Here is a 22183-nt window from a genome sequence, read left to right on the forward strand (position 1 = left end):
TTCCTAATTCTGACACTCGTTCTTTGTGAGAAGTTTCCTCGCACCCCTTACCTACCTGACCTTCACAAAACATTCAAAAAAAAGTATGACATGGTCATCAATTATCGTGTTTAATCAACAGTAACTACGAACGTATAACATGTTCACCACTTCATATGGCAAATAAATACAAATACAACACGTGATATAATTTAAATTACGTTTTGATATCCACATTATGGTAAAGTATGTTGCAGAATCTTTTCGCTTATGAGTAAAAGACTGCTGGTCGGCTCTCATGGGTGCTACAGAAGAAGCAATGAGGCCCAAAGGTTTCGAGCCGGCGAGCGATTTTCTGTATAAGGAATTCTTTCTGGGTGGTGCAAAGTAAGTAGGCAGCAAATTTGTTTCAAATTGCGCTGAAAACTAAGATATCAACTTTGACTACAATTGATTATTTTGACTTGGATGGATTTAGATTTACATGACTGTATCAAGGTATGTGGCAAATGAGTCTAGTTCTTCACCAGACGCGCTGGTGAACGCTTTGCTGAGTTTGTGAATTTCCACCGTTCCGCTTTCGAACACCAAGACCTAAAAATATGAAGACAAACAAAAAGCAAGAAGTTGCGATGTAAAAGTGGTCGTAGACCCAGCACGAGGCTGCCGAAAAAATAGTAACTAAAGAACAAAGTAACCTTGCCTAACTCTTCTCTTAGCTAAAACGATGTGATACTGACGGAGTATAATGACAAGCAAAGATCAATTACACTTAAAATGATAGTTAACGTAGAAATTGAATTTCATACCAATTCGGGATTTCTTCCTGGAATACCAATTCCGGATGCTGAGTAGTCATTAGACAGTTCAAAACATACAACTCTGGAAGAGATCAACGATAAAAACAGCAAAAAATAAATAAATAAACGGTAAAATAATGGATAAATATTGAATCCATGCATAGGTAAGGAAAAGGGTTTCACACCACAAAATTTTACTCTTTCGACTGGTATTAACTTCAAATCCACACAAATCGAAACGACCACTTACATAGCAAAATTATAAATTCACTATAGCCTTTTCTTTCCACACTTTAAATCTAAAGTTAGGAATGGAGTATCTCTCTCTCACTTATTGTTCATCCATTCTTAGAAAAGAAACTGGGCACGCAGATATGATTAACACGGAACAAAAACCCAGAAAAAGAAAACGTCTGTGCACTTACCGTCCATGTTTGAATTTCTCAACGGCTACTGGACCTTGGTCACTTTTAAGTAAGTCCCTGATAAATGAATCAACCATTAATGGATTATTTATGGCTGAGCGTGGTTGGGTAAGAGAAAAATTTTAGAAGTGAACAAAGTTTCCCTTTCCATCTCAACATATTCGTTTTTTCTTTATATGATTGAGTCCAAAAAATCCTCAATTAAAAGAATTCCATAATCATTCCGAGGATACATAACCATATTTTCTTTAATTAAATGACCTCCCACAGATATAACAACCTGATTTTCACAAAAAAATTTTAAAACATGACTTAATACAATGAAATAATTTAAACCTTAACTGAGGAATATACGTCACAATTATAAGATTTTTATATTAACTAAGGTTCTTCGTCTTTTGTCTCATTACACTACCCCACCCTCCCCTCCTCTACCCTCCCCTCCCCTTCCCTCCCCTCCTCCAGTTGATGTGATGTGATGTCCTACCAACAAGAATGTTCACAAGTGACTGTTAGTATTTGGCAAAGGCACCCTCCAAGCTTATAGGGGCCCCCTACAAGCCTCACCAGATGTGTAGATTAGAATTTATATCCAACACATAAAATACACTAGGCCTGCTTCGAGACCACTGCACCGATATTATTCCATTCCCATTCGTAGACCAGCTGAACAACGGTATTTCTATAAAAACAAAAGTAGAAACGTATATTGATGATACCTGTTCACTGATTAAATTTTCCATGAGATCTCTTCACACTTTTTTATCAAATAGCCATAACGTAAATTTAAATAATAAAGAGGGAGTCTTGCTGTTGGAGAGTTCCTATATTTTTTTAGCATATGTTAACCCTTCACTCCCTAAAATCAGTATGCATATTCTCCATACTACTCCGTAGACATTTCCCAGGGTTCTGACAAGGAGAATTTGTTCAGCAATCAAGAGGTTCTTTAGTTGGTGATCATCCCCTTTATTCTCATGACCTTAATGTTTGATTCGAGGATGATATTGTGAGGAGAAATTGGATGTTAGTCACTCTTAGGGGTTAAAGGGTTAAAACAGTGGATTGCGTTGAAGATGCTATTTATTTGACTACACAAATTCCAAATATCCTTTGCATTCACCTGCGAGCAACTCGCGCGGGATTTGCGCCAGAAAACTTTGTAATCGTAGCAGGAATAAATGAGTTAAAATCATCTTTTTGTGCTATTATCTCACTTTTTTAGTGTATGCTAAAACAATTAGTCATCCGTCCGGTAAATATCCATCTCTACCCATCTTCGCTTTAATGAAGAACTGTTAAAAATAATTACGCAGACAGTAATAAAAATCATGTTTGTACTCACCGTTCTTCAAGTTAAACAGCCACAAATTCCCATCCTCTGTTCCTGCCTATGAAAATAGAGCAAATGATACATCTCAACCCGATGTCGCCCATTTTATGAGTTAATCCAATCCGGTCTAGTTCAAGTAAAACCACTGGGAAAAAGACACTCAAAACACTCAAGAGACAGTCGAAGAAGCCACCATTTACGGACTACGTGTGAGGATGGTAAAAAAACATCAACTCGCGACACGGTTGTTTAAGGGCAGATCCTAGGAGAAGTCTGTGGTCAGCGCTGCCCTCCCCATCAATTTTATTAACTGTTTATACGAAAATTTTCCCGAGTGGATCTTATTTCTTTTTAAAGAAATACTATTAGACGGTATTATTTCACCACTATGTGGTGTCAGTCATGTTCGACGTCATCGTATGCACACATGAAACGCTTTCCCCCACCCTATCCTCCCACCCTAGCCCCCCACCCTATCCCCCTGCCCCGGATGTCAACGAGTACGGCTCAAGAAGCTCGTATTCATTTGTTTATCTAGTTTTGACTATGGCCTTCTCAATGTTCTTATAGCGTGGAGGTAAATTTATTTCACACAAATATTACACATGATTAAACGGGTAGCTTACCAGCATACATGGCAACTGCCATGGAGAGAGATCAACAGCTGACACGTTCACTAAGTTCTCTAAAAGTGAAAAGTTCACCCGCGGTCAAAAAGCAGCAATACAACCTCTAAACCCTTCAACTTCCAACATCAATTTGTTGTCCCCTTCAGCTGTTGCACATTTTATTGCTAATAATATACATGAAAAAATTACGCGCGCCTGATTGGCTGAAAACGAGTGCACTTTTTATATAACACGGGTGCAAAGTTGTAACAGGAGTGCAAATTACAAATTGCGCGCCTGGATGGTGTATAAATGTTATAGGAAAAACTTACATGTTAATCACTTCTGGAAGTTAAAAGGTTAAAGAAAACAGTCTGGTTTTTTGTTTTTTTTTTCCGTACCGAGCGAACGACAAAGACGATAGACGAAATCAGAGGTTACATGTTTATAGTAATGCTATAGTTACCAATAGCAGGTCTGTGTGCTTTTGGAGGAGCTCGGCTACCATGTCTTTCACAATGAAGAATATAACCCTGACAAAGAGAGATACATATTAAAATCAAGAGAACATGAAAAATGATCACAATCAAATTAGCTTTTAAAGGTGAGCCTAACAGCACGTCCATCTAACTTATGTTAGAGTATCATTTTTAAAATAAGCGCGCATTGGATATGAGATGGTGTTTTGGCGAGTTTCTTCTACTAGGTAAATCTCTGATTTAAAGACAACAATTTTAAGTCAATATCATCCCAGCGCCGCTAAGAATTATGGCCGCTCAAGGATTCGGCTCACTAGTTAAAATATTGTTTTGTTTTTTCAAGGACACAGATTGAGAGAAAACAGTATAATTTTTTTCTCACTTACCCCATCTGTGCCGACGTAAATGTGATTAGGATCATGAGGTAAAAACCTCATTATTAGCGACTGTAAATTCATCTCGCTACGAAAATCCCTGGAACGAAATCAAGTTCAGTATTATGCGCCTACAAGGCAAGTTGACCAACCATATTCCATATTCCTCTCTGCCTCATAACGTTTCATTTCTTTAAGTAAAAGCTGGTAATTAAACTGTTAATGACCTAACTAATTAACGTGTTCCTTCAATCACTTAATAAATCTGTTGGTCGTGGTTGGCACACACGAGCTATTTTAACCTTCAGCTTTGCACTGCGTGGGGTTACGATGTTCTTTCCACAAAAATTACGGCGGTCAAGCAGTGTAACGGTTCTTCAGAGAAATATCAATAAATGATCTCTATACATTTCTTAAGGTGCTGACAAGGAGAATTTGTTGAACAATCAAGAGCTTCTTTGGTTGGTGATCATTTCCTTTATTCTCATGACCTTAATGTGTGATTCAGGGGTGATATTGTAAGGAGAAATTAAACGCTGGTCACTCTTAGGGGTCAAAGAGTTAAGGCGCACAACTGCAACAAACCTGAATGGTGAGTGAAGAGATATTGAAGAGCTTCTGATGAGTTTAATTTTTCCTCCAGGAGACAAACCTGAGTAACATGAAGGGAGACAAAGTCAGGAAGATTCCTTATTATGCTGCATATGAAACATCAGTTATCAGATACACAAGGGAGAGGTTCAGCCATGAAGAAAAGGTCGATCCTCTACTTCAACTCTCAACACTTTTCGGAATTATTCCTTTGGTGGCAAATAGCTAGAATAAATATTATGCGATTTTTTTGTAATTAAAACAAGACTTCTTGTTTGATTTTTTTGTTTGTTGGTTTTTATTTTTCCTCAATTTTTACTATTATTTGTCTCTAAAAGGACATCAAAAGAAAGATACCACGCCTAGGTACAAGGGTAGTGAGCCCATTTAAAGTTACCACTGACCTAGATCCGATTCTGAGCCTGCATCGTTCGCTCTGTCGAGTTCCACAACAACCTATGATTCACAAACGTTATTATTTAGCACGATGATTAATAAGTTGAGAAATAGATCGACCAGTACACTATAACAATGTACCAGTATACCATGACAATGTCATATTACCCAGAGGTTAATGGCAGCATTTTCTTCTAACGACGCTAATTGAAACGATAGGCCTGACATATCATCTGCAAAAAAAATGAAACGTTGAAAATCGTTGAACTATGAGGATCTGTTGCTTAAAGAAAGGAACGAGAAGACGAACTTAGTAACATATCGATCATTATCTCTCTCAGTTAGTAAATGCATTATGATTGGTCAATTAGCGGGTTGTATTTCAACGTACCGTTTGTTTCAATTGAAATATTCCCCTTTTATTTGATCCGCGAGACATAATAAATATCTTATCAACTTAGTTTTCTCGGTCCGTACTCTAGGTTTCGGAACCTCGTTTCTACCGCTCAAATTTAATGGCCTGTGCGCTATGTGCTTAACTGAGTGTCTGAGCCGTTTGAAAGACGATTTCTGATCACACCGAATGGTTTCAAAAAACTTAGGCACGTCTGAAGCGAAAAGAATCCATGCAATATCGTTGTTCAGTCATTAAGACATTTTAACCCGCAATTTAAAGAGGAAAATTTTTTAAATTTTCATTTGCCCACGAAAGTTGAAGACATCTGGAGATGACGAACAAAAAAATTCAGTGACAAAACACAGCACCACATTTTAGCAGACCTTGCAGTGGAGCAAAGACCGCCTCATTGATAAATTAATAAGTGCGCGTAGTTCCTGAGAGATATAAAATGCAACTAAAGATTGGGGATTCAGCGAGCTGTCACTGATTAATGCAAGCTAACTATTTGAGGTAGACGCTCGGAACTTTTGTACCTGCGTTGTATTTGACTAATTTTTGATGTACCACCGACTTTGGGAACTACAGCTTGTTACGAAACTAACGAAGCTTTCCCTTTGATAAATAGGTACTTCACTTTACTAAAACTAAATCAGTGCTCGGTTCTGTTACCTGACGTTACACTTGTTCCCCCAGAAGCCCTTGCGCTGTTGGAATAACGGGGTAATAAATAAGGTCAATGAAAGAGAAAGGGGAAAGTTTATAGAGAAAATCGGTGCTGCGTCAGAGGGGGGGGGGCCAGTTTATCACAAGATAATTTGGTGTTATCAACTGACTTGAAAATATAAATTGACCACAAAAAAGAGTTTCAAAAGCCGATGTTGAGCGTTAGCCTATCATCAGAGCGAATGTTGAGACACTAATAAGCCCTTCAGCTTAAATCTCTAAGGTGGCTAATTTACGTTATCAACTCAGTTGACGAAACAAAATTGTCAATGAAAAAGGTTATACTAAACTAGAAAAAAAATCATTTTATCCAGAAATAAATATTAAGGAAAAATAAATCACGTCACATGACATCCGGTTAACGGGGATTAAAGTTTAAACCATCGTTACCGTTGATTCTCCTACTATCTTATCTTCAAATCAACAAGTAAGATACAAATTCTTCTTCTACGACAAAAGATAAGAAAACGAACCACGACCTCTTATCAACAATTAACAATTCATTTTGATCTAAAATAGCCATTTGAGGTTAAACTTAACATGAGGAATTTAAAGCCGACTTTTGATAAATTGCACATATATCATTGCCGTTCACTGTTTGATACAAATTTTCACTTAAACGTCAAAGAAACAGTTCATTCTTTACCTCGTGACGGCTGAAATCTCTTGTAACAGACGTCTGGAGTATGGAGATTGTAATTTAAAAAATATATGTACTCGTTATCATTTATAGGTCAATTAACAAAAATTTATTTCTACTTTGCTCTGATAATGGTGTGCGCTCATAATAACTTAACTTCCTAAAATTATTTTAATAACTTTATGGGTTATTTTAAACAAACTTGGTGATAATTTAATCGAAATACCTTCATCGTCTTTACTTCAGTCTACTTTCCTTTAAACTTTCCTTTACTTTCCTTTAAACGGGAACAGCCGCTTGAAGCGTCGAGTTTATTTTCAATTAAAGCTTTAATGCGTGAAAAAAACTTCTGAGTTTTAATTTACAAACCATGAGATGATACAATAATTTTAGTTTGGTAAAAAGGTTAAATCAATAGAGGTCTCATCAATTCTTAAGGAAGTCTTTCATCCACTAAACGTCTGTTCAATTTTATGGGAAGTTTTTAAGGCTATATACATGTCAACGCACTTCATATCATTGAACAGTGACGAAAATCATTCCCTCTTGAAAACTACTCTGGAGATTATTTCATTCAAAAACTGCCACGTATGTCATAATTCTTAAAATTTATGGCTAATCCAGGACACAACTTATTTGGGTTTTCAAACAGACCGGCACAGATTCACTGCATTTCGACTGAGTGTTACTAAACCAAAACCAAAGTAATCCCAACAGCCAATCAGTAGCATGTAAAATATCACAGGGAGCCAATGAGAACTCAGATTAAGACAAGAAAATTTCCCCAAGCGCGGGAAAACACGAGCAACAAAGTTGCATTTGATTTTAGTTTTGAATCTTATTGGTTGGGAAAGTGGCGCCAGTTTTATTCACCAATTACGGGGCAAAATATAGCAAAGCTAATGCAATCGTGGATTACTCACTTTAATACAAAATTACTCTATCAAAATCAACAACGCAGCACGGTTTTTTGTCATGTAACCAACACTGACCTGTCTCCAGGCATGACGACGGGTAGAATCGATACGACCGGACTCAGATGACTTTCATCCTTTCTCAATACTCCAGCTGAAAATATTAGGAAATAAAACTCGTAAACGTCCTCCTGTAGAAGCCATTAAAGAAAATTTCACAAATAGTACTGGAACAACTTGATTGGTAACACCCACCTGTGCTGAATGTTGGCGGCCTTAAGAAGACCTCGCTGTCTCCAACGGAGATTTTAGAAAATGAATGCATCAACGAAGACTCTCTTAAGTCCCACGCTACGACTGATCCATCCTCCTGGAAATGTAACAACGCCTCTGTTAAACTTCGTTTTTAATGGGGTAATTTAGAGTTATCAATTGAGTTGATAATCCTTCATTTCCTTGTTATATTTTCCCACCGACGCAGCACCACAGTTTCTTTAGAAACTTAACCCCTTTATTCATTTGTTCATAATATTTGATGAGGAATGTGGATGACGCGGTCGACCAGGGGTCGGCTGGCTGGACTTCAAATTGAGGGGCCCGCTTCGATCATTGACTGGGGAGCCTTGCTCGAGACACTTCAGTACTCTAGAAGTTTCTCCCTCCACCCACGAGTAAAAAAAAAAATTCCGAAAAAACTGTCCAAGAAAGTAAACAAAATATTGTCAAAGGGATGATCTGCCACGTGCTAGCACACCGTCGGGGGGAGAAGGGGAGCGACATACCAAGTCGCTAATGCTACAGGAATCGGGATAAGTTCCTCAGGCAATAACAGCCCCACGTCAATAGAGCCGTGGGAAGAAACCTTTAGTGCTAAACATCTCATGTCACCATCCTGTTCATGCGACCGCTTTTTAATGCCGCGCATGAACTAGAAGCATCTTGTGACATAACTTTCCCATTTGCAAGAAACTTGATCGTTACAAAACATTGTCAAAGCACTCTTTTTCTTTCAAATGTAACGCACTCGCAAAATAGCAATCGACTATAGTTATGCGACTCAACTTACCAGGCCAGCGAATGCCAAAGTCGCCTTTGAAGGACTTAAACAACAGCAGCGCGGCGTAGATTCACAGATTAACACTCTGGGAAAGAAGAAGAGCAGATCAGGCAACAACATCTCTCTTCTGTACCATCAAAGTTGAAGAAACTGAGTCACTATCTGGTTATTTCAGAAAAAAGAGTCACGCAAAACGTTCTAAGAGCATTAAGAAGGTTTGTGATGGTGGTCTTCACGTGACCTACCCTTCATCGCGCTGTAAACCCTTTAACTCCCAGAAGAGATTAACATGTAACTTCTCCCTATATAATATCCATACGTTATTCAGCAGACAGGTAACGAGAATACTCAAACTTATCTGATGGAAGTTGGTATCTTGACCTAACACCACATTCTCGTAACTTATTTACAAGGAAATGTGTACCAGCTACAAGGGAGAATAAACTATCAGATCTTCGGAGTTAAAGAGTTAATTAATTTGGTCAACCCACACTTATCTCATAACATACTCACACTTCGGTCATCTACATGTTCACTTATGACCCTTCATGAACCTAAATAAGCATTTAAACTGACCCAGTAAACGACCGATCACAGGTTACCTCTCACAGAAACTAAAATGAGACTTACTTTTGAGGCTCTGAGGGTTCATTGGTGTTCCAGAAACATACAATGCCCTTCTCCTGAATATTGGGTTGAGCCTACAATGAAAGATATTTATAATTGGATTAGAACAATTGCAATCAATCTGAGCCGTAGACTGACTTTTCAGAAGAATTTTTCGATGGTCTTGTTAAACGTCATCAGAGTTAAAGGATGTTCATTGTGAGTTCGATCGATCGGATTTAAGGATGGATATGAACACCACTCTAGGATTAAAAATAAACTTGGTTTGAATTTATCCCACATAAAAGCACGTATAATGGCTGAGGTTTCGTGAATTATTGTTTTAACTGAAAGCGAAACAGGTGGAAACAAAAAAGGGGCAAAGCTATTGGCAAAGCTATTGGCAAAGCTATTGGCAAAGCTATGAATTTAAGTTATATATTTACACAAACTTAACGTTGGAATAATCTTTTTTTCGTCTTCCTGTTATCGTATCACTCCTATGTTTGCTTGAAGTATGGTCTGCCCGTTTTGTTTGAGCAGGCCGTGTTCAATTTTGAGAAAGTTCGTCACGTATTTACTTTTGTCGACCACTTTATTCTCTATTATCCTACTTATGGAGTAAGAACGTTTTGAAGATATACAGTGCAAGACTCACCTTTGAAGCAGTCTTTCCCTGCTCTTTCACGGCACCATAAGCAGTAAGCAAGAAGTATGTTTGAACTGGAGATATGTGGACACATGTAACTTGCCGTCCTAGTACGTCAACAACAATCGCCTTTTAAGTTAGTTTTTATTGATGTTTTCAGTAAAACTTGCTTCACTGCAGTGGTGCAGTTCTCGTTTGCGTTTATAGGGGACCCAAAAAAGGAGTCAGAAGATGTTCAGTCTCTATTAAATGCTTTTACCCTTGTTGGAAGAGTCATTCGCGTATAATGATCGTACAGATGAAGGAAGTCCTACACCTGACTGTCGGCAACACTCGGTTGTTGACAGTGATTGACGTTTCGACAACCTGAGAAGGTGTCGTCTGCAGGGTCAAAAGGATTTTTACTTCTACTGTTAAATCGTGCACTTAGTATTGAGAGGTCAGCGGTCGAGTTTGTGTTGTCAGCGTGTTTACTGCTCAGTAATGCTCAATATCTCTTAAGACTTGTTCAGTTAGTCAAAACTTCAGTAACGCTCACTTACAACCCGCAAGATATTCATGGAGAGGGCCAAAAACGTACCCCACTAATTTTGATAGTTCACAAACCTTCAAGATAGGAGTGTTTAGTAGCGAGTTGAATGAATCCATCACTACACGACATGTCTTTTCTGTCTTTAAACTGAGTATTTGTCTGCTCGCTAACGTTCTCTTCCAGTATAATCAAACAAGTCTGCAAGACAACATAAAGGATGTCCTTGAAATAACTGGCACCCTTACAATGTGTGTTGCTCCAAATTAAGAATAGATGTACTGGATAATGATATGTTGTTACGTCTATTAGTCTCTAGTTATATTTCAGTAAGTATCAGGAGGTGGGTTGTGAAACATTTTCAGTTTTTACTGAACGTCCGTTTGTTATCGCTGTCGCTTTCGTTGCCATAACTACTGTTGCAGTCATTGCTGTTATAGTCGTTACGTTACTTGTATGTCGTTGTTTTAAGTTTTGAAGTATGTTTAAAAGAAGAAAAGTTAAAAGAAACATCAGTTAACCTGAGCAGCCCGTTGAAGAAATTTTGACAATCTTAAGCTGTCGATGTTGGCCTTTTCTGCTAAGGTGGATAAATCTTTTTCTTGATCGTCTTCCTCGTCTGAAATGGAGTGCGGAGAAAAACCAGAACACAATGAGGAAAAGTAGCTGTTAGAATTTCTTGCGGGGGAGGGGGGGGGGGAAGCTTGAGGGGGATTGAGAGCTACCAGTAAGAGGTGTGTAAGTTTACAAATCTATAATATCACCACGGGTGATCACATGTGCTGACAGTTCCTCTTGACCCGCATCACAAGCGTAAAATTCGGCTCTTGGTTTTAGGTTTTTAATTTTTTCCAACATATTTTAGCGCTTTTCGATTGAGTGTCGTAAAAACCAAAACCAAAAACCAAAGTAATTTAAACAGCCAATCAGAAGAAAGGAAAATACTCTGAAGAACCAATGGGAACTCAAAGTAAAAACAAGCAAACCGCCTAAAGCGCGGGAAAACGCGGGCGACTAAGCTGTGATTGGTGTTAGTTTTGCATCTGATTGGTTGAGAGAGTGGCGCGAGTTTCTAGACCAATCATGAAGCGATTTAAGTAAAACCAATGCCATCCCGGATTGAAAATGACTCTGCCAGCAAAACAGGTAGCTGTTGTATCTCCCTCGTTTCCATCGTCAATCAAGCCTTTGGACTGACAAATACGCATCCTCTTCCATTCTCTCTGTCTAGTATTCAGTCACACATTGCAGCTTCGTCGTTTCTTTATATAGCACCACAGATATAAGGGCTGACTCACCTCCAAATCCAGCAGCATCGCTCGCTGGATTTTGCGTCCACTTTGTTCTTGTCTCGATGTCTTCAGTCTGAACCTCTTTTTCAACATTATCTTCATTGTACTGGACATACGCCTACGAAACACAACCAAGACACTTGGTAGAGGTAAGGTGGATAAGCGTTTTTTTTTTCCCCCTAAACCAACAGAAAGCTACAACAATGGTAAGCTGTTTATAACTTTACCTGTTTAGTGTCAGATCTTCCAAAGTTTTTTATGTACAGCTCATATTCGTTAAGAGGTGGCAACTCAAAAATATCAAAAACTGCAACATCAAGGTCGATCAAGTGCATCAACTCCTAAAAACGAAAAAAAATCAGGTATTCTTTGTGAGCAACGTTACAGTTTGTGCGAATTGAAAAGCTAATCCTACGTCTCTGTGGCTCAGTGGTAGAGCATCGGAACGCGGAATCAGAAGGTCTGGGGTTCGATTCCTCGCGGGGACTCGGAATTTATTCTTTGTCCCACGCCCGTGACAAGACGAAAAATATATATCTCTAATTCTACATAAGTTTCTCATTTGCAATCAACCTCCATCTTGTCTATCCTGAGCCCTCCTTCTCTTTTCTTGTTTTATCACTGCCTCGTTTGTGTTATCTTTTATCAGTGAACTTATATTTTGTCGTCAACTTCGAGTTAAAGGAAGGTGTGAAACGCGTAAAATATGACAAATTATTTCAGGTCATATAGTACCATATTATGCCATATACACCATCTTATTTACATAGATGATGGCTAACACTTATGATCTATAAGAAACACTGTTTATCAGTCCTGTTGATTTACACCTTTGTTCTAAGATCAAAGTATAAACACATAAAAAACTCAGAGTTGTTTCCATTACCTGTCCCCTTTTTCTTGTCCGTGAAGCAACTTGATTAGTGATTTGTTTCTGTTTGGCAGCAACAAAGTTTATCCTTCCATGGCTGGCAGTGGTGGCACGGACTTTTTCTGAGAAAATTTACGACGCAGGGAAACTTTAAAACTTTATCTTTTCATTTATCGGTTGTACTTTCCCATTCTTAGATAACGTGTCTGGATATGAAAGCCAACAACGGTGCCGCAATATATAGCATGAATTATGGGGAGCGAATTTTCAGGAGAGGCGAACTTTCGGAACACCTCAACGATCCAAACAATAGCCGCCTCAAAAATTTGCGGAGATGTCGCAGAAATTTCTTTTCGGGGAAAATTTCTTCAAAAAGCCAAGAAAAGCGTCAAAATTCATGGACAGACCTTTGTATTACTTTTGCACAGTACTCTAAGATCTCTAAAATCTCCCTCTACGTACAAAATCTCTTTTGTCTAACTTCACTCACAGAAACTTAACTGAGCGTTCATATTGCTCAGTTAGTTTAACATGATCGGAATGTAGGCTTTCCAAACAAGGTCAAGATCTGATAATAACTAGTTCAGAGCTACGATTTTCCACCAAAATGAGAGCTCCTCATCATGACTGTTACCTTTTATTGTTTGTTTAATAACCAAAATAATAATAGTAATTAGAACTCACCTCTATTTATTGGTTCTGAGTGTTCCTGAAAGAAATATGAATGGCTTAATAACAGTAAAAGGAATAAAAAAAACAAGCAAACTTTTATAATTTTTTTCCGTTTATACATTAGTGACAACGAATTCAAAACTCTGCTTTTTTTTTACCAGTTGTGAACGAATATTTTACCGTCCTGGATGGTAAAGGTCCATAAATCATACAAAACGTAAAGACTGCACCAGAATCAAAACAAGGAAATGTTATCTCTTACCGTCTCCACTTACATCTGAAAACATTTTACAACACGAAATACTCTGCTACTGAGGAGTCACCCGGGCTGGCAAATTACTTCACCAAATGTAACCCTTCCCTCCCCCCCCCCCTACCCTCCCTGTATTTCGTTTGGCTTCCCCAACAGTTTGCCTGTACCCATTTATACTCCTAGGCCCAGTTGTTTGAAGGCCGAATTTAGCGCTAATCAAGGGTTAAATTTAATCCAGATTTCTTTATGACTTTGTTAAAAAGCCTTTTGAGGATAACTTTCTCTCTTACTTTTAGGGTATCCAATAATCAAAGTCTAAAAAGAAATAATAATGCTTAATTTTTTTGTTAAAGCCTTCGAATTTAAAATCAAATTTCACACTGACTCTGGGTTATCTGAACCCAACTTTGAACGGCCCGGACCTGGATGGAAAGGGCTTCAGCCCAAGAACACAACACAAAGACATAACCTCCTGGGCTTGAACCCTGAGCCGTCAATCCAGAGTTCAGCACACTGACCACAAGACCATCACCTCTTCCACAAGATTCAAAAGACACCACTGCACAGAATAAAAACAAACCTTTCTCTCTTCTTTTCCCTCACTGGATGATGTCCTTGCATCCTGGTTCTCAGCGTGTATTGCCTGTAGAAGCTGCAACACCAGGTAAACATGGTTAGAACCAAAATCAGAAAAAAAGGAAGGAATGTTGTCGGTAGTACTGACTGTCACTACTAGTCACAGCTACTGCCGACCACAGTCCTTCTCCAGACTTCCTTAACCCGGACGATCAGACTACATTTTTAAATGTTACTCCACACTTCAAACTACTTACTGTCTGAAGGTATACAAAAAAAGAGCGATTTAATGAAAAGTAAGACATTGCGTAGTTATACTTTGCCTAACATTGCTTTGGAAAATGCTTGATGATCATTGACAATAAAGGAATGTGATCATAGAGTAGTGTTCTATATTTATAAAAACAGAATGATTGCAAAAATTATCTACAGAAAAATCTTACCTCTTGCATTCGTGCATGATCCTGAAACAAAATAACAGAATCACTGTGTTACTAATAGTGAGACTACAAATTCCTCACAAGCCACAGAAGGTCTGTGCAATTTGACAGCTGAGAGTTTCTTCTATCACATAAAGTAAATTACCAGTAGCTTTCAATTTTTTTTCAGAATGATGCAAAATGCTTAACATCACTAATCTCAAATTTAACCCTTTCACCCCCATGAGTGACCTAATGAAGACAGAATTTCTCCTTACAATATCAATACAATACCAGGCAAACAAGTGATGAGAATAGAATAAAATATCAATTAGGGACTAAAAGTTGATCCAATGCCAAATCTTCCAAGAAGAATCAAGTTTGGTAGAAATGGGAAAATGTAGTGCTGTACAGTAAATGAAGTGAACTTCAAATGCTGTCTCAGTAGTTATCCATAAAGAAATAGGGGAAGAGAAAGAGCAGGGAGGGGGCTTTGGCTGATAGGAAGGAATTCTTTTAAAAAAAAAGGTTATTTACATGTATTCATAGGGAGTGCTAATTCAAGGATTCTACAGTAACTACTTTTTGTTGCCTACGATTACATCTTTACTTCCTGTACCTGCACATCCAGACTTGCTTCTTCATTGTCTTCCTCTTCATCTGCATCATCTTCAAAGTCATCATCATAATCCTTGACAAAGATCAACAATCTTATTATAATTTTAACCAAAAAAAAACTTTGAAAATAAAAATTCTTTGGAAAGCTATGCTCATTCAATATGTATTCTCTCCTGTTAATTATCAGAAACAGTTCACTGGAACCATTATGTATTCATATCAATGTCCCTTTCTGAAAATATGGTTCAGGTTCTCCTGATGTTATCTTAACCTGCTTTCATCAACAGATGTCTTACTTTTCAAGTTTGATTTTAGGAACTTTTGCAAAATTGTAAAATAAAGGTAATCTACAGTAGACAATATTTATCTGAATACTGATACTCAAATTAAAGTTATGGATCTGCTACAGAAGAACCTTGCTTACCTACTCTAACTTGATCAACATGAATTTTCCACATGTAGTGAAAACAGAGGTTCTAAATGTTACACAGCAATCTGTGTAACATCATAATTATAATCATCTTTGTAGTCCTTAATTTAATTACTTGACTCTTGAGAGTGACTAGCATCTAATGTCTACAACATCACCCTTAAGTCACACAGCAAGGTCACAAGAATAAAGGAAATGATTAACAAATGATTAACTGTTTAACAAATTCTGCTTGACAGCACCTCAGGAAATTTCTTGAGAACAGTATGGAGAATATACATATTGATGCTAGTATGTAAAGGGTTCAACTGACTTTTGAAACGTGTCTTTCAAAATCAGACATGTTGTGCTTTTCTTAAAATTACATATCACCTCATACCTCAAAGTCATCATCATCATAGTCATATCCACCATTTTCTTCCTCATGGACTTCCTCAACTGTTCCACTGGAAGGCAATCTTTGCGAAGATGTCTTTCGTTGCTGTTCAACATCTTCATCTATGGTATCCTTGAGAGAGGGAAAATAAGCATCGAGACTTTAAGTTACTAAAACAATAATATCAATATTCAAACATTTTAACTTATTCAGCATTAATAAGCTATACTTACAGTCATTTGCAATACTGTCTGCTGTTAAACCATTATGTTCCAGCATTAATATATTGGTGGTATGCAAAAGTGACATGACAATGTGCCAACAAGATTACCAAGCATTGCATGTACATGCACATGTTGATGTTCTCAATGTGCTCACAGGTGTTCATTTACGATATTTGTTTCCTTATTTACAGTGTCCCCAATTAGCACAGCAGTGCTAAAATACACTGACACTTAAATAAAGTTATTATTATTATTATTATTTATTATTATTTATTAAAAACTGATTAGCTGAAGCCCTTAACTGAGCAAAAATGCAAAGTAGAAAAATATTCCCAACTTTATAATGGTGGTACTCTTTGAATATCATAAATTCCTAATGCCTTCTGTGATCTTTCAAAGAGCTCTTTGATGTTTTCCATCAACTTCAAAAGAAAAATCAGTTGCAAAAGAATTTGAAAATGAAGGGGGAAACCATTTCTGTTTGTTCTCAAAAACAATGAGTTACAAATGGAAACAAGTTAGTAGAAATCAACTCTACAGTTGCTAAGTTGCTAACTCACTGCCTCTTCCATGGTATCTGATCTAAACTTCAAAGGATTCCTCTTCAGTTCCTGTTGATGAAAGAGAAACATTAAAAGCTAGTAGCTCACAGGTGTGGGGGTGGGGGTGAGGGGGTGGGGGGGTGTGGAAAGAAAAGGGGTCAGGAGGTAAAAATTGCTTGCTTTTATAACCCTCATCAGATCCCAAATCCAGCACCATTTAATCCCACTTCTCTCCATTACAGAGCACTGCTCGATGAATAATTGCAATTGTGTGTGAACTTCTAAGTTTCTCACCCTTTCTACCCAAGGTAATAAAGTTTCCACTTCCCATCCTTTTGTTCCACAACTCTGAGCCTCATTGTCCCCTTATTCCATTTTAAGTGAGAAAAAAATAGTCATTCTGCATCATTGAAAAAAAGGAAACTCTCAGAGAAACGAAAAAAAAAAGGATTTTTGTTGAGTTTGTGATCTTTTAGCTAAAGAAATGGCCTCCCTGTAAAGATGTTCGGTTGATTTCTTTAGTTGGTGAGAAAATACATGCATTATGAAACTTAACCCTTTAACTCCCATTAGTGACCAAGACAGAATTTCTCTAGAAGATCCTCGCAGCTAAGAACACTACTGAAACTAGTAGTTGTAAGTAGGACCTGAAAAAAATTTCAGGCCCGTACGGGATTTGAACCCATGATCTCTGCGATACCGGTGCAGCACTCTACCAATTGAGCTAACAAGCCAACTGGGAGCTGGTCAATGAATTGGGTACAAATAAACATCCGAGTGAATGAAGATTTAGATATATGAAAATTCACATATTTGCACTGCGGTGGAAAGATGAAATTAGAAGATCCTCGCAGCTAAGAACACTACTGAAACTAGTAGTTGTAAGAAGGACCTGAAAAAAAAATTTCAGGCCCGTACGGGATTTGAACCCATGACCTCTGCGATACCGGTGCAGCACTCTACCAATTGAGCTAACAAGCCAACTGGGAGCTGGTCAATGAATTGGGTACAAATAAACATCCGAGTGAATGAAGATTTAGATATATGAAAATTCACATATTTGCACTGCGGTGGAAAGATGAAATTAGAAGATCCTCACAGCTAAGAACACTACTGAAACTAGTAGTTGTAAGAAGGACCTGAAAAAAAAATTTCAGGCCCGTACGGGATTTGAACCCATGACCTCTGAGATACCGGTGCAGCGCTCTACCAATTGAGCTAACAAGCCAACTGGGAGCTGGTCAATGAATTGGGTACAAATAAACATCTGAGTGAATGAAGATTTAGATATATGAAAATTCACATATTTGCACTGCGGTGGAAAGATGAAATTAGAAGATCCTCGTACTAGTTTCAGTAGTGTTCTTAGCTGCGAGGATCTTCTAATTTCATCTTTCCACCGCAGTGCAAATATGTGAATTTTCATATATCTAAATCTTCATTCACAGAATTTCTCCTTAGATTATCAATACAATATCAACCAGATAAGTGATGAGAATAAAGAAAAATATCAGTTGGGGATAATCAGTTGATCCAATACTAAATTCTCTAAGCTAACATTACAAGAATTGTATAGTTGACAGTAAGGAGAATTACAAATTAGATCTGGGAGCTAAAGGGTTAACAAAAATACCTCTTCCTTTTTTAATGCTTCAATCATTTCTTTTTCTCTTCTCTTAATTTTGTCCTCTTTTTCTCTACTACTAGATTCCTAAGAAAATAAGAGTCAAAAAAGCATTTTAGAAAGGTTGAATATTACTAATTTGCTGTTAAACAGAGGGAACAAGGAACCAATTTGCTTACTACTCAACGAAAAAACAAATAAAAGTAATAATTTCCTCCAAAGTTCCCAAGGGCTTCATAGACTACTTATTCACTCACCTCATTCTTTGACCGATCTTTTCTTCTATCAAGATCTCTGCTTTCCTTTTCCCGTCTATCACTTCTCTTCCTTTCATCCTTATCAGAATCTCTATTTTCTTTATCCAGCCTGTCTCTTTCCTTTTCTTTTCGTCGTTCCCTGTCTTTTTCCCGATCTTTGTCATCTCTCCTCCTCTCTTTGCTTCTATCCCTATCTCTGCTTCTTTCTGTTCTATCCACTTCACCCCTCCCTTCCTTTTGCTTTTCTCTTCTTCGATCCCTCTCTTTATCCTCATAACTTCTCTCTTTCGTCCTTTCCCGACTTCTGTCACGTTCACCATGTCGTTCCCTGCTGTCACGTTTCCTCTCTTCATCTTTAGTCTTTTCAAATGCTGTATCTCTTTCTCTTCTTCTTTCCCTATCATGATCTCTATCAACGCTTTCCTTTTCTTTTCGCATCTCCCTACTTCTGTCATGTTCTTTAGATCTCCTATCTTTTGACCTATCAGCATGTCCACCTCTTTCCTCAGTTCGTCTTTCTCCACCTTTCAACCTGTCTTTATCTTTGTCATAATCTTCTCCTTTGTCCCTTGATCTTTCTTTATACCTGCCCTCGTCTCTTTTTCTCCTTTCTCTATCCCCTTCTCTTTCCCGATCCCTGTCTTTGGTGCGATCTCTTTCTTTTTCACGCTCCCTGTCCCTCTCCCGACCCCTGTCTTTTTCTCTGTCTTTATCTCTGTCCCTTTCCTTGTCTCTCTCTTGTTCTTTGCCTCTATCTCGTTCTTTGCCTCTATCATGACCTCTCTCTTTTTCTCGGTCTTTGTCTCTTCCTCTGTCTCTATCCCTGTCCTTATCTGCTTTCCTGTGGTCCCCATTGGCTAGCTCATCATGACCTCTTCGCTTCCTATCATCATCCTTATCCTATCAAGGAAGCAATGTTGTTTCAATATCAGCTTACAATATACCAAGGCTAGCTCATCATGACCTCTTTGCTTCCTATAGTCATCCTAATCTTATCGAGTTTCAATATCAAATTACAACATACTGTACATGTACCAAACTATCTCACTAACAAGATCTGGTATCAATGATGTATTTAATCAAATAAATACTTGAAACTTCAATATTCATTTATCACACAATAAAATCAGTTGAGACTATATCATACTACAATCTTGAGCTATTTAAAAGTTGCCAACTAAAGGTTGAGACCAATTTACATGGCATCCCAGCTAAGCTAGACCTCTGTGTTGGGATTACAAAGTGAAAGATTTTAATTCTGTCAAATATTTTCAGTCTTCAATTTGTATTTTACTTTTTCCAGATAGGTGTTCAATATAAAAGAGTCACCATGTTTTACCTCCAAATTTCACTGACAAAAATTACATTTACATGAATAATGTACCTTTCGCTCCCTTTTGTCCTCAGACCTACGACTTGAGGAGCTCTCTTTGGATTTTCTGCTTTCATCTTTGGACTTTCCTCTATCATCCTAAATAATGAAATCATTTTTTAAAAATCATAGAACATAGGAAACTTTTAAAAATTAAAAGGATGTTTACAAAATATACCAACTTTTAACCCATCTTATTTCGAATATTACTGATAACTGGCCCTGAAATCAAAACTTGATCGAAAGTTGGAGCTCAGTTCACATGGAGATACATGTATGTACTGTGTATGTTTGAATAACTTCTTTATTCCACCAAAATTAACATTATCAAACTTTGATGCCCTGTGAAGTCTTCCTTCTGTAGAATTGTGTTCTCCAGAAAATTATAATTTCAAAGGATACCATGGCAATGATGGTTAAAGATTTCAGATCCCCCAGAGTTGAAATTTTGTTATGTGTAAAATTGATATAATTGATCACTATGAAAAGGAGTCAATTTAAAAGCCTAGTCACTAATACTCCTGGAGGTCATCCATATTTGTACAACATTATTGGCATTTTGTTATGCCATTATTTGGTATATTGGCAAATTGGCATTTTTCTTTATTCTCATCACTTACGTGGTTGATATTATAAGGATATTCTGTCTTGGTCACTCATGGGAGTTAAAAGGTTAAGTGTCTACCCAAGCACAAAGCATTTCTAACCCAGCACCTTCTAAAATCCCAAACCTAGACCTCTTAACCCAGAGTCCAGTAAATAACTATGACAGGGCCCAGTTGTTCAAAGGGCAGTCAACCCTATCCAACAGATAAATCACAATCCAGTGAATAAGTATTCGCAAAACATACTTCCCTATCCACTGCAGAGATATTTATCTAGTGGATAGGGTTTATCCACCTCTTGAATATGTGGAACCAGTCCATTAAGTATGAAAATAAGTGACTATCCATTCCAAATTTTAAGGGTTTTCAATTGTTGCATACTATTCATTCAAAATACTAAAACAAAAACCATAAATACATTCCTGACCTTCAAGGCTTTCTTTAAATCTGATTCTTTCCATGTATCTTCTTTGCTACGATCCTGCAAGATAAGACTCACACCATTAGACTAGATTTGGACTCCTTTGCATTTAGTCCAAAATCTGACAATCTGAAAAATTCAGCAGAACAACTTAATTCTTACTTCACTTACCTTATCAAAGATCACATAGGGGAAATTACATCAGTATTGTAGGTTTTAAATTTTACATCATTAAATAGCATATAGATTACTCAAAGGTATTAATTAGAATTCAATAGCCTTGCTTAAAACTTCCTTCTCTCCAAAAAAAAATATACATCTAAGATGTTTAGGGTGTATATCTTGAGGTAACTGCAGATATTTAAAGATGTAAACTTTCATAGACCTGCAGACAACATCATGCTTCAAATCTTTCAAACCCAAATACGTAGAAATTAAAGTTTACTTTACTTACTTTGTTGAATTTAAGGAGATGAACAAACTGTTTAATTAATTTTAAAAAATTAATCGTTCACAAAATTATATTTTATAGAATGAGAATTTCTAACCATGAAAGCCTGAAGCTTTGGTAATAGAGCAGCAAAACTGAATCTGCTCCGTGACCAAAAAATTGTTTAGCTCTTAAATCCCCAAAATGTATGAACAGCTTGGATAATTTTTTTTGAAAAAGATCGCAAGGGCTCTAGAATACGCTAAGACTTGGAAAAAGAGAAAGAGGTTAGTTCACGGTCCTATACGGAAACGGTATATGGCTTGGGAAATAATCATCTCGACAGACCATATCTTCAGGTTTGATCGAGGGAAAGCATTACCCGGCTTTAGTTAAGCTTGATATGACAACTGGAAAATAAATAATATTGCAACTCTGTTTAAATCGTAGCAACGAATACAGGCAAACTGTGCAGAAACTATGAGAATTATTACCTTCCCCGATGGCATTCTTTGATCATCTCTGGCTGTCTTGACACAAAAATCGAAGAACCCCCTTGAAACGATGAAAACGTCAGTCGAAATTTGCTATTCAGACTCCATAGTTACTAAGTACACTTTCCACCATTACTGTTTTAGAAAGTTATATCCGGGACATTGAAAGAGAGAACTCATGTCCAGGTTTTTTCGGTGTTTTCC

General features: G+C 37.4%; 1 protein-coding gene across 2 annotated transcripts; it reads right to left on the minus strand.

Moving 5' to 3' along the window:
• Nucleotides 1-86: 86 nt before the first annotated feature.
• LOC131782140 (cytoplasmic dynein 2 intermediate chain 1) lies at nt 87-22118 on the minus strand. 2 transcript variants are annotated; one of them, XM_059098852.2, is made up of 34 exons: nt 21980-22118; nt 21062-21115; nt 20042-20128; nt 18658-19557; nt 18410-18487; nt 16795-16845; nt 16014-16142; nt 15206-15277; nt 14611-14631; nt 14172-14243; nt 13351-13375; nt 12682-12788; nt 12023-12136; nt 11802-11913; nt 11025-11122; nt 10581-10704; nt 9984-10081; nt 9350-9420; nt 8729-8804; nt 7918-8032; nt 7741-7816; nt 6755-6787; nt 6055-6089; nt 5154-5218; nt 4994-5045; nt 4584-4650; nt 4011-4098; nt 3612-3678; nt 3164-3222; nt 2550-2595; nt 1772-1886; nt 1205-1261; nt 789-861; nt 87-573 (listed from the first exon to the last, which is right to left on the minus strand). In XM_059098852.2, exons 1-34 carry the CDS (start codon nt 21992-21994, stop codon nt 460-462), a joined length of 3366 nt encoding a protein of 1121 aa, XP_058954835.2. In that variant the 5' UTR covers nt 21995-22118; the 3' UTR covers nt 87-459. The 2 variants fall into 2 exon arrangements, with proteins under 2 accessions (XP_058954835.2, XP_058954836.2); XM_059098853.2 differs by lacking the exon at nt 6755-6787.
• Nucleotides 22119-22183: the final 65 nt, after the last annotated feature.

This window comes from Pocillopora verrucosa, chromosome 10 (assembly GCF_036669915.1).
Source record: "Pocillopora verrucosa isolate sample1 chromosome 10, ASM3666991v2, whole genome shotgun sequence".
Classification (NCBI taxonomy): Eukaryota; Metazoa; Cnidaria; class Anthozoa; order Scleractinia; family Pocilloporidae; genus Pocillopora; species Pocillopora verrucosa.